Consider the following 14812-nt stretch of genomic DNA (forward strand, 5'->3'; position numbering starts at 1 on the left):
TTAGACACTATCTGTGGTGCGTGGATTGAACTTGAGAAAGGGAATTCACGTACGTAATAAGAATAAATAGAGTTTGTTCGATTTAATCGTTTCGCTACTGAGGATAGAGATATACCCTTTAGCCCTACTTAGTTGAATACGGTAAAATAAAGGCGTTCTTGTTACATCTAATGACCATAGAGATATAGGCATTAAAGTAATATCTACAGGCTTGTGAGTAGTTCGAGAGAATATCATAAAGCATAATTAACCCGTCAACTAGTAACCCAAGAAATAAAATAGGTGGAATTGTCTGAAGATCATCTGGATTGTCGAACGCCATAACCCTAGATCTTTCTCTCATCTGAAATTTCTTACAATCTTTGTCGACGTAGTCCCAGTCATAAAAACACCCATCACAAATTGTTTACTTTTCAATTTTAGTTTAGTACCACAAACAATCTTGATTTTCACTTTCTTGAATAGTTTCATTCGAATTTGAATTAGTTTAACAGTAGAATCTAAGTCTCTGTGGGATCGATATCTGGACTTAACAGTCTATATTACTTGTACGACCACGTAAACTTGCGTGTGCGTTTGGGAGCAACAAGTTTTTGCGCCAAAACTTTTATGAGAATAAAAGCCACAACTCTACTCGCCAAAAAATTTAAGATAATAAAAGGTGGAGGAGAAAGAAAACAAGGCCCTTTCTTAAGACTATTGATGAAGTTAATTTTCAAGGGAGGAAATATGGAAGAATACCCAGGAATACATGCAAAACCATATGCACACTTCTCCTAATTTTCCGTCAAGAAAACGATGGGTCCAAACTCATAATGAAAGCCATAGGTGATGTGATTTAGTAAATGATTCAAATTAACATGGAGATCCTTTATTGAGACCATTGACTTCCCTTAAAATTTTCTGTGTTGGAGATGGAAAATAGGAAGGCAAGTTTATTTTTCAATTCCATGTATATATTCCCTATCAAAGGGAAAAATAACTTCCTTCCAAATTACTTGAACGTCATCTTCTTTCTCTCTTTGGCATTCTTTCCATCTTTCTTTCTCTCACAAACATACATTTGAGTTTGTGAGAGGGGAGAGAGAAGGGTTCAAACCTTATTTGCTAAGGTTAGAAAAAATATGGGGGCTTGTGCAAGTGTACCAAAGGGCATGAGGGCTGAGGTAATGGCAGCCCCTCCACCGGAGCAACGGAAAGAGGAGGAAACCACCACCACAACCACTACAACAACCACCACCACCGCCCCTGAGGTGGTGGAGGTGACAGAAGGCGGTGAGAATGCCAAGCCAAAGGAGGATGAGAAGGTGGCCGAGGAGAAAGGTGATGATGACAAGCACCAATCTCTCGGATCATTACTCAATGAGGTATCTTTAAGGCTAACTTTAATATTGAAAATAATCAATGAATTGGAATTGAGATTCAAAGAACAATCTTGCAAACATATATGTCCCATCGATCGCCCTGTCCAAATTATATATCACACTTTAACAAAAACAACCGCTATCAAACAAAGCATAATACAAGATTTTAAATCAGTGAATGCATACGAAGTCCAGTCATACCTTCTCTTTAAATGCGAAGTCCAGTACTATATACTGCAAGACTTGTTTAATTTTATGTTTGCGTTACTGATTGAATACACTTTGAAACAGGGTGAAGCAGCCAAGGAATCAGCTAAAGATGAGAAGAGCTCAGACACCAAAGAACCAAAGGGCGAGGAGCTTCCGGTATCCGAAGCCTCTTCTTAACAAGAAAACAAATCAAACTAAAGGTGGTTGGTTTTCAAGCTCATCTTCAATGGTAAAAGAAAAGTAGCTACATTCTTTGTTGGAGGCAAATGTGGTTGAAATGAAAAAGGAAAGGTGCCTGCTTTTTTGGTGGATATTGTTTTAGAAATATCTATATTTTTTCATATTTACTGGAGTTCTCTTCATCTTATATGTTGAATTATTTTGTTACTGTCTTTGCAATCACAAGCACTGTACATTTAAGCCATCAAGTATCTTTCTTCCCTCATTGATCTGTAATATTTCCTGATTCCATGGGCCAAAACCACAGTTCACTCAAAATATTTTACCAATGTAGTTTATCCAACGTATACATACCAGGATACACCCCGTGCAAATTCTTGAAAAATGAATCTTGCTTAAATCCGTCTCACCCCAACCTGCTGCTAGCCCGGTCTTCTCTCATAATAATCAAAATGCAAATATATACATTCAACTGATCTTGTATAATCAATTTCTCCATCTTCAAGCTATTCAAAAACCTAATGAGTTTTACCTGCATATCTTGATGACGGTCTTCGTACAGAAGAGCTCGAATGAGTATGAACATTTTGTCATTTCCTACTTCATAAGAAAAGGCCTCAAGGGTTAACAAGAATTAGAAACTAATAGCCCTCACGCCTCTGCCACTTCCTTGGAGGGTCTGTTTGGGAAAACGTCTCCTGAAAAGTGTTTTCCAATTTTCCAATATTTGGTTGGCTTCCATAACATAAGTAATTAAGAAAACAATTTTCACATATTTATAGAGAATTCTAGACAGATATGGCTCCATAATGAGCAACATTTCTCAAGAAGGAACTACAAAGTTTCAATCATGCATGACATAGCAAAAAAAGGAACGATTAGGAAGGTGAAAAACTAAAAAAAACTGCATTAAAAGAACAATCATCAATTTAGGTACAAGCACCATTCAAAGTGATAAGAACCAAAAAGCCAAACATCGCAGGCAGATAGCTGGAAAGCCTGTGATACTTCAGCCACCCTTTCTGGACAATTTTAAGAAGAGATCCTAGAATTTCCAGAAATGTTTCAGATACCATGTGCAAAGGTAGAAACGAGAAACACAATATAATTAATAAAGATATCATGCACCAAACATCCCAATAAAGTGCCACAAATTAACTACCACAAGGTACAAATTACGATTTTGCACGTCTTACACCAAAAGAAAGAAAACAGGAAACAAGGGACAAAAGGTACGTTCTAAGGGTAACGGGAAAGGGCTTTACTTAAAGAACGAAAATTACAGACCGCGTATTGGCGCCTTGCTAAAACATATACTGATACATTATTCATCTAGAAGACTTGTTTCACAGCGCTTGAGCTCAAGCGCCATTTGCTCGTTATCAAGCATCATAGCCTTATTTCCAGCATCAGTTCTTGTAGCTCCGTATCTTCTTTGCGGCGGAACCTCATCCACTTGACTCTCTGCTTCTCCAGTTCCAGAATTTGGGCCTGAATTTGTAACCTCTTTCCTTCAAATTGCAGTAAACAATGCATAATCTATTGCTCATTCTGCAACATTTCTGCCTCTTCATGGTTAGTAGAATCTTGAATCTCCTTAGGATCTGAATTAATGATCGAGTTCAGGGATGCACAGACTAAATTGAAACCTATTTCTTCCCCGATAGGCATATCCTGCACAGGGTATTGAGGCTCATACCTGTCCTTATGTTTGAGAGCCAACATTAGAGATTGTTGGAGATCCAAATCATCTGGAAGGACTAATCTTTTTTGATTGTTGTATGAGCACGTTTCTTGATAGAATAACTGCTTGCTACTTAAAAGCTTCTACACTTCCTCCTGCATATCATGAGTCAGGTCCATAATTTCCTTAAGGGCAGGGTCAGCCACAACAGAACATGCAGTGCCTCTCCCAAGAATATCATTCAGTCTCTTGAACTATTTGTTCGGATCATTAAACTTATACTCACACTGCTGAGGTGAGACACGATGACCTCTTTCAGCCATAGCATCGGAAATAGCCCTCCATTTACCTTTCTTTGGGAATATCCCATTGGACCAAAATATCTTCTTCGATGTAAGAAACAACAGTTATCAAAAGCTTAACCATCTCATCTGTCCATTTCATATGACTATATACAACTGGTTGTTTCTTCATCCATCGTGTATGCCGATATACAACTGGCTGTTTCTTCTTCCATCATGTACGCTGATATACAACCGGTTGTTTCTTCTTCCATCGTGTATGCCGATATACAACTGGTTGTTTCTCTTCACCACGTCCAGTGACTTCTCTGATAGCATCTACAGGCAGCACTTGTTGGTTCATGTCTTCCATGTTGCTAAAACCAAAGGATGATGTGACTTCTAGAGGATGTTGCAGACACCTTGACTCCTGGTTAGGGAAATTGCTTTATTGGAGATTATCTTCTATTGATCCGCACAAATCTAGGAGCCGACAGGATTAATCTGGTAAATATGAAGCAAACTGATAAATGCCATTTCAAAATTTAGTATATTAGCAAATCTTATTAACCCAGGAACTTTCAAATCCAGTATGATTTTACTCATTCAATTGAGATACACATACAAAAGATACAAAATATATTCTGCTAGATTATGCACTGAGGCAGATAGACATGTAACACAAAGATCTTACACCTATATCATCCATAAAGCGGAATTGACAGTTATATCAGTGAAAACGATAATCGATGGAAAAACCTAGCTATGATATAAATAACAAGAAAGGAAATGAATAGATGATTCAGTCACATTTTACCAAATGCAGCCATATCAATAAAAATAGACTTACCATATAATAAATGAGATCAATCGCAACATAAATCAAACTTTCTGAAACCTAAAACACAAGTTCTTGATTACTCCTAAGGAAGAGGCTTATGAGTTGAGTACTCTCAGGGCACTTCGTGAAACACTTTTTTTGATCGCCCAAGAATGAAGAGAACTTACAACAGATTTGAGGTATGCAACAAGTGTCGTCGCTTCTGATAAATGTATGACGGCAACAGAAACAGGTGGTTTTTAGGAGAGTTTGCTTGGGGAATTCGGCGGACTAATTCCCTAATAAATTAGGTTACAAGTTGAAATAGGCAGCATACTTAATTTTGAAAGAAAAAGTTACTTTATACACATGCAGTCCCTCGGACTAGGTATTTATATATGCATTCAAAACAATGTCACATGGAAAGTGAGGTGTTCTGGGAAATTTTCTTAAAACTAATTAAAACGGTAGCCCAGTGCACTAAGCTTCCGCTATGCGCGGGGATTTCGATTACCTTTGATTAAGTTCTTTAAGAATAAGGATCAAACAAGATACTCTTTAACACAATTCACAACCAGTGGATATATGTTGCATTTGATTAGTTGATCCATAAGATAGAAACGTTGCAGTCATATTTTTTATAACCAAGAAATCTTCGAGGGCAAGCTGGCGCATGGTTTGAAACTCGGTGAATAATGGGCCCACCCCTCTATCCCTCCCCATAAAAATGTTCTGGTAAATAAGCACATAGAATATCAATCTTAATGCAGATTGTATGACCTAATTGACAAAAGGGCTTGGTTAGAATAAGAGAGAAAATACTTACAAAATATTGTCCTAACACACAACAATCAGCTTTTGCCAAGCTTTAGAATGTAAATTTCACCCTTTACGAGAATTATCAAGTAAACAGCTAGAAAAATAACTGCTCCATCTGAGATTTATGTGACCTAGTTGTAGCCTTTATTTGTTATTCTCTTTCCTTTTATTTCTCCTATTTATTTCTCGATATTTGTTTGAGCATATTAAATGAATGGTAATTTTGCTTTCTATGCAATGTATAAAAAATAAAATTATGAAATCAAAGATGGTAAAAATTTACCTGCGCTGGTGTTTACATTAAACTAATAATAGATAAGTTAGTAACACTTGATTAATTCAACCCGAAAATGTACAGCTAAATGAGAAATGCAGGACATAGAATGGGATCGACCATGTTAGCAAGCAAATATAAAACATCTTGATTATTGTTGAAGACCAATAATAATTTATGGTACCTGATAGTGATTCTTCTGTCTTGTCTATATTTTGATCAATTAGTGAAGAATTTTCTTCAGCAAGCCCATCAACAATAAGATGGACAGTGAGTGCGTAACCTTAATACAATCTTCCAATTTCATTCCACAAAACAGATGGACATTCCTCCAATTCTCCTTTCAGCATCCAGTGTTGTTATGTAGGCGGCCATCTATTAGGCCAAATCTGTCTCACGTCTTCAGTATTCCACTTCCCCATTTTTGTTTCCTGTATGCAATAATGTTAAAATTCCAACTCATGAAAAGTGATTTGATAAGCTCTCTGCAATTCAACGGCACAGTGCAGATGGCAATTTTGGTTATTATCTCACAGGTGTACTTTGTTGCCTGCCCTGTCCCTTCGATACAGTTTTCCAAACTTCATATTAAACACAGCCTTTTCAACTCCCACGTCCCTTTTTGTTTTCTGTGAGTTGTTGTTTTAGGTGTTGATTGTGCTGTCCTTGTCTGCTTGTTCCTTTCATCTATAATGATTTCTTTATCTTGTTTTTCTATAAATATGAGATTGTGGTTATCCCTGGATCCGGCAAGAGTGGCACCTGACCAGAAATCAGCGCCAACAGTTTCCTGAAACATCTTGACCGTCGGCTTCTTTATTTGTTGAGCATTGAAGTTACCGTGAAATCCTTATTTCCATCTGCGACCTGTTCATTATTGAAATCTAGAGCTTATTAAACCAAAAAATATAAATGGACATGCTCATGTCATATGTTCCTGGACCAGAAATTTTTTCAGTGCAAATCATTATGCATTGTTCTCTAAGAAAACACAACGACGGCATATTTATGATTTATACCAATAGAAAGATGTTTTGATAGAACAGTTACAGCGATTTAAAAATTTCTGAAAATGTTACAACTGCAAAAGAAACTGCACAACCGAAACATAATGAATCTATGCAGGGGTGGATCTACTAAGGCCCGAAGGGATGCCACGCCACCCGCAAGCTTCGGTGAAAACGCTATGTATATATACATATGAAATCGTATAAATAAATAGATTGCCACCCGGAGTAACAAGTGGCCTCATGGTGCCAGTGGCAAAGGGCGATAATTGCCCCCTGGTGACGAGGGTTCGAGCCTTGTTTACCACATTTAGTTGCATTTTTGGCTTGTTGCATTATAGACAGCACATCAAAATGCAGTAAATTCTACAAATTGACTCCACAAATTTAGGAACCCATCCATTTATATCAGTTGCCTCTTTCCTTTTTGTTTTCCTTTTTTCATTTTCTTAATTCCTCGTGACTTGCTTTTAGTAATTAATATTTATTAATTCTTGACTTTTTCCCTTTCTTATTTGCTATTTGTTTAAATATAAAAAGTTAAATTATCATAAATTTTCTAATCCAAAGGTCTACTCTTTAGGCCAAGTTGTTGTAATTATCATGTATTTTTGTTCTATCGTTTTGTCTAATATGAATGGAAAAAACTTATAACCCGAACCGAACACCAACGTAATCGATCAAAATTTTTTCTATTTGGATTAGAGAAAATAGCACTCGGAGCCTCCAAATCCTGAATCCGCCTCTGAATCTCTATTTTGATTACTATCTAACGTCAACATTAATTTTTACCTCAAAGGCAGATATGGCCAATATGAAACAAAAACGAAAACAGTTAGTATACATGGGTTTCTTTGGAAAAACCACAACATACTCATGAACTATAACAATAAAAAGTATGATCAAACTACAACACACGTACAGAGCCACAATGAGGAAATTAAAGTAATTAATCACCAGAACTTGGCAAAATTAAATTTTGTATGATTTGCTTTTGCTCGTTTTGTTTGGCTGAAGTTCCAAAAATCTGATGTTGTTAGTGAATCGTGAGGAAACACTGTAATTATTGCAAAGACATTACTGATCTGATTGTCTTGTACAACATAAAGTTCTTGGGATCCTCAGGTTCTATAAATGTTGTTTTTTTATCACATAAGTCTGGACAACAAAATGCTTTTAGAGTAATGAATTATAATTCACATCTGTGACCAAGCACACTGACACCCAAAAAAAAAAAAAAAAAAAAAAAAGAATTCTCAATGAAATTATAATCTCGGCTCTATTTAATGAGGCATTATAAGAATCAGGCTTGGTCTATTTTTTGTTGAAAAGTAAGATGACATTTTTCTTACTACTGAATATCCAATGAATTGGAAACATGGGAGATTAAACACTTCCTCTGGTGTTATATACAGGTGAAGCAGAAAGATTATATTAAGCAAGTAATAACTACTTACTGCTTAAAATCTGCAAATGTAATAACTTGCAGATTCTGCAAATTTCATGAAATTAGCAAAGAAATACTAATAAAATTGACTGTAAATATGCATTTCTTCACTGTTAGTGCCGTTGAAATTGACGGAGGGAGGGATATAAGTCAGCCTTTATTGGTCATCAGATATATAAAACCAAAATATTAACGTTGCAAATTTTTGTACCTGAATTATTTAGGCACCCTACTTGTTAGCAGCTTTGACTTGAAATCGCGTATCCCACGACCATGTTACTAAATGACCACTTAACCTCCACCTGTTTATCATTGAACCAAATATAAATTTCCTTGATGCTCTTTGTTTAAATATATATAGTCGCATATCAAGCGTGATGAAATTCTAAGTATGTATTGAAGAAATTACATATCATATTTTGTTTTTGATACCAAGCTGCACTATGTAGTACTATTTTGATGCATACCAACTATTCAGCAGATATCGGTATCCATAAAACTTAAAGATTAAAGCGTAGATGCTAAAGTAGGTTAGTAGATATAATACTTAAGGAATATTCCACCTGGAAACAAAAGTTGAACTCATAGGTCACAGCAGTTACTGCAGTATAATGACGCATGGACGCATATTGCAGTTTAGACTAATTTAAAAGTCAGTGTCAGAAGTAACTATAAAGGTCACTAAGAACACTTGTGGATCTTTCTCACATTAAGACTGACAAATGTATAGTCCTAAATTGCTAATCAAATGGGAAGAACTCATTCAATGTCCAACTTTGATAAAAGAATAACAACTAAGAAGAGACTCTGAAACTTACTAATGCACTGAACAACTTGAGAGACCTGCACAGATATCTTTGATGGGAAGTTGGAATCTAAGGAACCATTAGAAGAGATTTGTACAGTAAACCGAATTTCTGGAAGTAAAGTCTGCGGACAACCACTTTAATCCAAGAAAGTACCCTCCATGGCATTGCCAGCAATATCAGATTTCTGGCAAAGCAACAAATCTGAAATCTCAATTTGTCCGTAATTTGAGACAACGTCAAAGCCTCAGAAGCGTAATTCGAAGCAGGTAAAAGCACGACCTAGAAGATTCAAAAATCTCTCGTCGATGTTGTCGAATGACTGGGTTTTCAGATTGTTTTTATGAATTAAGTATTTCTTTTTGTTAGAGGAGATTCCAAAAGCATCAATTGAATACACAACACTCTTGATGGTTTTTATACACTTTTAGCTTAAAAGCAAGAACATATTTTTTTTTTAAGGTAACATAAAAGCAAGAACATATTTTCTTTCAATTATATATGAACTACTACATTTTAAAACAGACAGTTAAAAAGAAACATGTTAAGGGTCATTGACCAATCCAAGAAACAAACAGAGGGTGGAAGGAAATGAAAATCTACGGCTGCGTTTTTTCTGTTTAAAACATAAATTAAACTAATCAATATAAAAAGAATGTTCATGAGAAGAAACAGAACAGTATGAGCCAACGACTTACAATGATAAGTTGCAGTAACTCATAAAAATCAAATAAGGGAAGAAAAATATGCAATGTAGAGAACTACCTTTTCACATAAAACTAAAGTCATTCATTGATGAGATCAAACGGATAACATGGTAGTAGAAGCTACTGGCGTCATAACACAACTCTAACATGAGTACATAATCTTAAAAACAATGAGTTCAATTAAGTTGGTCCTGTCAAATCTTATCAGTTGTGGTAGGCCGAATATCTTTACAATCATTTCTTAACCGAGCATCAAAGTTGTCCTTTGTATTTTTTTTTTTTTTTTTTTTTTTTGAAACTGGTAACATTGTCCTTTGTAGTCTTTTGTGGTTTTATAATATGCAGGATCAAATTTTCATGTTAATTGCCAGGGAGAAATTCTACCTTTAGTGCGGGTTACCTCTTCTGTGTAGTTTGTGGGCTATTGCACAAGAGCGAGGTTTACCCTGTGTGCATTCAGGTAGCGGCTGTGGGTTCCTTGTCATTAAAAAAAAAAAGAAATTCTACCTTTTTGTTGGATCATTGAATAGTAACTATTGTAGTGGCTGTCATAGCTTTTTTTCATTCTTTCTTTGAATCAGACTTTGGAAACTCTCTGAATTCATTATGTGTTTATTTTCTATTTGGATAGAGGGTTGTTGTCGTGAGCTTTAGGCCTTGGCTACTGTTGATAGAAGAGTGTTTTCGCTGAATTCATTTCATCGAACTAACGTATGTTTTTTTTAAGCAGAAAGTTTCCAGCTACATGCTACGAACAAAAGCTCATGTTACTGATATGGACTAAGGTAGCACAAATGGTGGATAACACCAAATAATATAAATCTTCCATGACAGGAAAAAGAAACTAAAGGAAGTCCAAAATTCCTCACTTATTAAATAGACACTTGATGTCTTACCTCCAGAGTTATAGCGTGTGAAAAGATCAGCAAGTGCCTATGAATTTTGTGTTAGTTTTCTTTCACGAACTACACATCCTGAGAGAAACACCAGTAAGACAACAGGTCAGATATCCCTTAGTCAGATTACGTTTAAGCCAAACAAAAGAAGGATATTAAGTCAGATAAAGAAGACTATAACTTGTGTAACTCAACACATTTCACAACTGTGGGGCAGAAAGTTATATGTATCGATCTCAAGGAAGCCATTTATCAAACATGAACATACAGAGGGATGAGGTCAAATTTTGAAGAGTAAGAGATCTTTTAACCTGAATACCTGCGGCTGTCACAGTGTCCAGGATATTGTTCACGTATAGCTGCTTTGATTTCAGCCTGATACGTCTAGGTTCCATGTCAACCGAGTTTGTTCCATGTCAACCAAGTTTTTGTCCCAAAATGCAAATATATATGAATCCAACACCGGACAGAGAAAGGATAATAAATGAACTTATTTCACGGTATAGCTGTTTATCATATTCACCATTGCTCTACAACTTCTCTTGTAATTTTATCAATATATTCATAAGCAAATTGCAACTCTATCATCACATACTTGTTCCAATTATGCAAAGTTATCCAAAAGGATCTTTTATTTCCCGAAAATTACTTCATGGATGAAGGATTCAATTGCCTGTTCTGAAGACAGATCTGGAAAGAGCCTTTACATTAAAAGTAGACTACATAAATGCATACAAAAATTTTGCTTCTTTTATCTAATCCTGCTTATGGTACTTTAATCATGGGAGCTTTTAATGTCTTTTCCTTCCAACATTAAGTGATGGGACAAATGACAACAGTACAAAGAGGAAAAACTTCAGTTGGGTTTCCCTATTCGGGAATCTCCAGATCTATGCTTATTTTCAACTCCCCAAAGCATTTCGTCAATTACTACGCCCCTCCTCGTCTCTGGGTGCCTAGGAGAGGGGCTGTAAAGAACGTAGAGGAGGTAGGATGGGCAGTTGGTCAAATTTAGTATGGATTGTACATGGACAGTAGTTGGAGTCGGATGCTTCTTTTAGCTTCTTTTTCCTCTCTTTGATCTGCTTAAGAATTGTTTTTCAATGTTTCTACCCTCTTCTAGTTTGAATGATAAGCTAAGATTTATAATTTATACCATTAGCAGCAATGTGGACTTCAGTTTGAAATGGACCATGTCTCCATTCAGTTTAACAAAGGCCTACTACGGTCCGCTCAAGATTATCATTTTCCTGACTCAATCAATAGCAGCTCCTTCTTTTCTTGCTAACAGGGCAAATATGTCATCATTACGGTTTATCAACATTTACTTGAAAATTGGAATTCACAAGTAAAAGTTATGCCACACTTGCTTAGAAACAGAATCAAAACTTTACAATCTGGCAATTTGCAGAATCACCATGTAATAATATGACATTTCATGACATTATCTTTGTTAATGTGCAGGGACACAATGCACTACTGCAACATGGTGTGTGGAGGAGATATATTTCCTAATAGATCTAAAGTAGAACTTAAACATCAGTACAAGTCAAATTTTTCCCATTATCTCCCCAAAACTTGCTCCAAATATATCTTTATAATAATCCAGTCAATGGCATGAAGTACACCAGATTACTCGTAAGAAATTATTAGTATGTGTTAGCAGACCAATCAGATTAAATGTAACTGGAAAAACAGGTAGATAAGAATCCAATACAAATAATAGAATTTTTCCTATTGCATCATTACCTTAGGCATTTCAACTAACAAAAGAAGCGTGAAGCACCACAGCTATTTAATTTGAGATGGTAAACAAAAATTTTAACATAGAAGATCTTATGTGATACGCAGGAGGCCTTCATAAAAAATTAATAGACAAACAGAGGGATGACAAAAATCAAGTAGGTACATGTACCTGGAACAAAAATGGTAAAATGCCAGTTGATCGTACACTTGGATTGAGCATCCGTTTCTGGTTCCAAGCATCATGCACTCTTTTCCAGTCTCAACTTCTGTAGATGTGGTTGACTTTTTTTTACTACTCAAGTTGCTGGTTTCTACTTCTAACATCACACTCTGAAGTTACAGAGTTTCTCCCTCCCCAATGTCAGCAAGAACTTGATTTACATCTATAGGGCAATACGCATTTCTCTCCAGCAAGAATTTCAAGGAACTACGAGCACCCACAATAAGTTCGTGAGTTACTAAGATTGCTAAGCTACTAAATTTCGAAGGGCCATTTATCAGCTTGCTTTATATGTACCAGATTAATCCTGTGGGCTCCTAGATTTGTGCGGATCAATGGAAGTTAATCTCCAAGAAAGCAATTCCCCTAAAAAGGAATCAGGGAATCTGCAGCATGCTCTAGAAGCCGCAACATCCTTTGGTTTTAACAAAATGCAAGACATGAACCAACAAATGCTGTCTGTAGATGCTATTGGAGAAGTCAATGTACGTGGCGAAGAGAAACAACCAGTTGTATATTGGCGTACATGATGGAAGAAGAAACAACCAATTGTATATCAGCGTACACGATGGAAGAAGAAACAACCAGTTGTATATCGGCGTACACGATGGAAGAAGAAACAACCAGTTGTATATAGTCATATGAAATGGACAGATGAGCTGGCTATGTTTTTGATAACTGTTGTTTCTTACATCGAAGAAGATATTTGGTCCAATGGGATATTCCAAAAGAAAGGTAAATGGAGGGCTATTTCCAACGCTATGGCTGAAAGAGGTCATCGTATCTCACCTCAGCAGTGTGAGGATAAGTTTAATGATCTGAACAAATAGTTCAAGAGACTGAATGATATTCTTGGGAGAGACACTGCATGTTCTGTTGTGGCTGACCCTACCCTTATGGAAATTATGGACCTGATTCATGATGTGCAAGAGGAAGTGAAGAAGCTTTTAAGTAGCAAACAATTGTTCTATCAAGAAATGTGCTCATACAACAATCAAAATAGATTATTCATTCTAGATGATTTGGAAGTCCAGCATTTTATGTTGTTCGCTCTCAAACGTAAGGACAGGTATGAGCCTGAATATGTTGTGCAGGATATGCCTATCGGGGAAGAAAGAGGTTCCAATATGGTTTGTGCATCCCCGTAATCTATCATTAATTCAGATCGTAAGGAGATTTATGATTCTGCTAACCATGAAGAGGCAGAAACATTGCAGAATGAGCAACAAATTATGCATCGCTTACAGCAGTTGAAAGGATAGAAGTTACAAATTCAGGCCCAAATTCTGGAACTGGAGAAGCAAGAGAATCAAGTGTCTGAGGTTCGCCGCGTAGAAGATACGAAGCAACAAGAACTGAAGTTGGAAAATAAGGCTATGATGCTTGATCGAGCGAATGGCACTTGAGCTTGAGCGCTGTCAAACAAGTCTTCTGGCTGAATAATGTATCAGCATATGTTTTATCAGCGCGCTAATACGTAATTTTCCTTCTTTAAGTAATCCCTTTCCTGTTTCCCTTAGAATGTACCTGTTGTCCCTTGTTTTCCAGGTGAGTGACTTGCAATAATCCGTTTAAACCTACAAAACAACAAGACCGCATTCCAGCAAATGTTAATCACAGAAGTAAGTAATCTGCAGACTATATGAATTATACCTCAATTCCACATTAGATGGGGTTATCTATATGAATTCTTTGTATCCAATTGCTCAATTCATATTTCATTAAGTGATTTTGTCTTCTAACACAAACTAGGGTTCTCCAAAACTAGAACTCACACTTATTCATACAAGGATATACAAATCTTTAACAAAAGCAGAAAGACTCTTGACAAATACCAAAGGCCATGTAGGTGTAACAACAACAGATAAGCGCTAATCCCAATTACTTTTTTTGCATGCAATTGACAGATAAGCAAGGCAGGAAGTACTCAACAAGTCCAGTCATTTCTTTGGAACTTCCATCGCTTTTGGACTGCAAAAGATGCTACAATTTGGAGATGTGTGCTTCAGAATGGCCAAATGATGATGGGAAACCCTACTAACAAAGTATTAGTATGAGAAATTACTAATTTTGTTTTGATGCATAAAAGTCATTTAATAATGATACCATTAATCGGCACGGATCGCACGGTAAGATGATACTGCAGAGGAACTTTTACTAGGTTAATAATCCTGGCGATGGGGTTGTCCAACTCAGAATAAATCCAAAAACGTCCCTAACGCCACCTCGGCTTAGCGGGCTCACAAACAGGACCACCGCCTGAATTTGACGGGCAATTCGCGCGAATGCCCTTCAAATGCGTTGGTCTTTAATTTTTGCCCCCGTAATGCGTGGTCTTTAATATTTGCCCT

The 14812-nt window shown here is 36.4% G+C and overlaps 1 protein-coding gene and 1 long non-coding RNA gene across 10 annotated transcripts; one reads left to right on the top strand and one right to left on the bottom strand.

The window, feature by feature from the left end:
* Positions 1–799: 799 nt before the first annotated feature.
* Positions 800–2019, top strand: LOC132605165 (uncharacterized). The gene is made up of 2 exons (XM_060318398.1): positions 800–1367; positions 1656–2019. Exons 1-2 carry the CDS (start codon positions 1125–1127, stop codon positions 1749–1751), a joined length of 339 nt encoding a protein of 112 aa, XP_060174381.1. The 5' UTR covers positions 800–1124; the 3' UTR covers positions 1752–2019.
* An 822-nt stretch (positions 2020–2841) lies between these two features.
* LOC132606377 (uncharacterized) lies at positions 2842–14573 on the bottom strand. 9 transcript variants are annotated; one of them, XR_009569721.1, is made up of 7 exons: positions 14394–14573; positions 12411–14038; positions 10496–10573; positions 8905–9079; positions 8298–8388; positions 5817–6492; positions 2842–4223 (listed from the first exon to the last, which is right to left on the bottom strand). It is a non-coding gene; the product is annotated as an uncharacterized LOC132606377 (long non-coding RNA). The 9 variants fall into 9 exon arrangements; XR_009569718.1 differs by having other exon boundaries at positions 5817–6569; XR_009569717.1 differs by having other exon boundaries at positions 5817–6499; positions 14394–14572.
* Positions 14574–14812: the final 239 nt, after the last annotated feature.

This window comes from Lycium barbarum, chromosome 8 (assembly GCF_019175385.1).
Source record: "Lycium barbarum isolate Lr01 chromosome 8, ASM1917538v2, whole genome shotgun sequence".
Classification (NCBI taxonomy): Eukaryota; Viridiplantae; Streptophyta; class Magnoliopsida; order Solanales; family Solanaceae; genus Lycium; species Lycium barbarum.

Excerpts from the sequence above, each read along its gene's own strand:
- LOC132605165 (XM_060318398.1), top strand. The coding sequence starts at position 1,125 with ATGGGGGCTTGTGCAAGTGTACCAAAGGGCATGAGGGCTGAGGTAATG. Across the intron at positions 1,368-1,655 it reads TCGGATCATTACTCAATGAG|GGTGAAGCAGCCAAGGAATC; the intron begins GTATCTTTAAGG and ends ACTTTGAAACAG.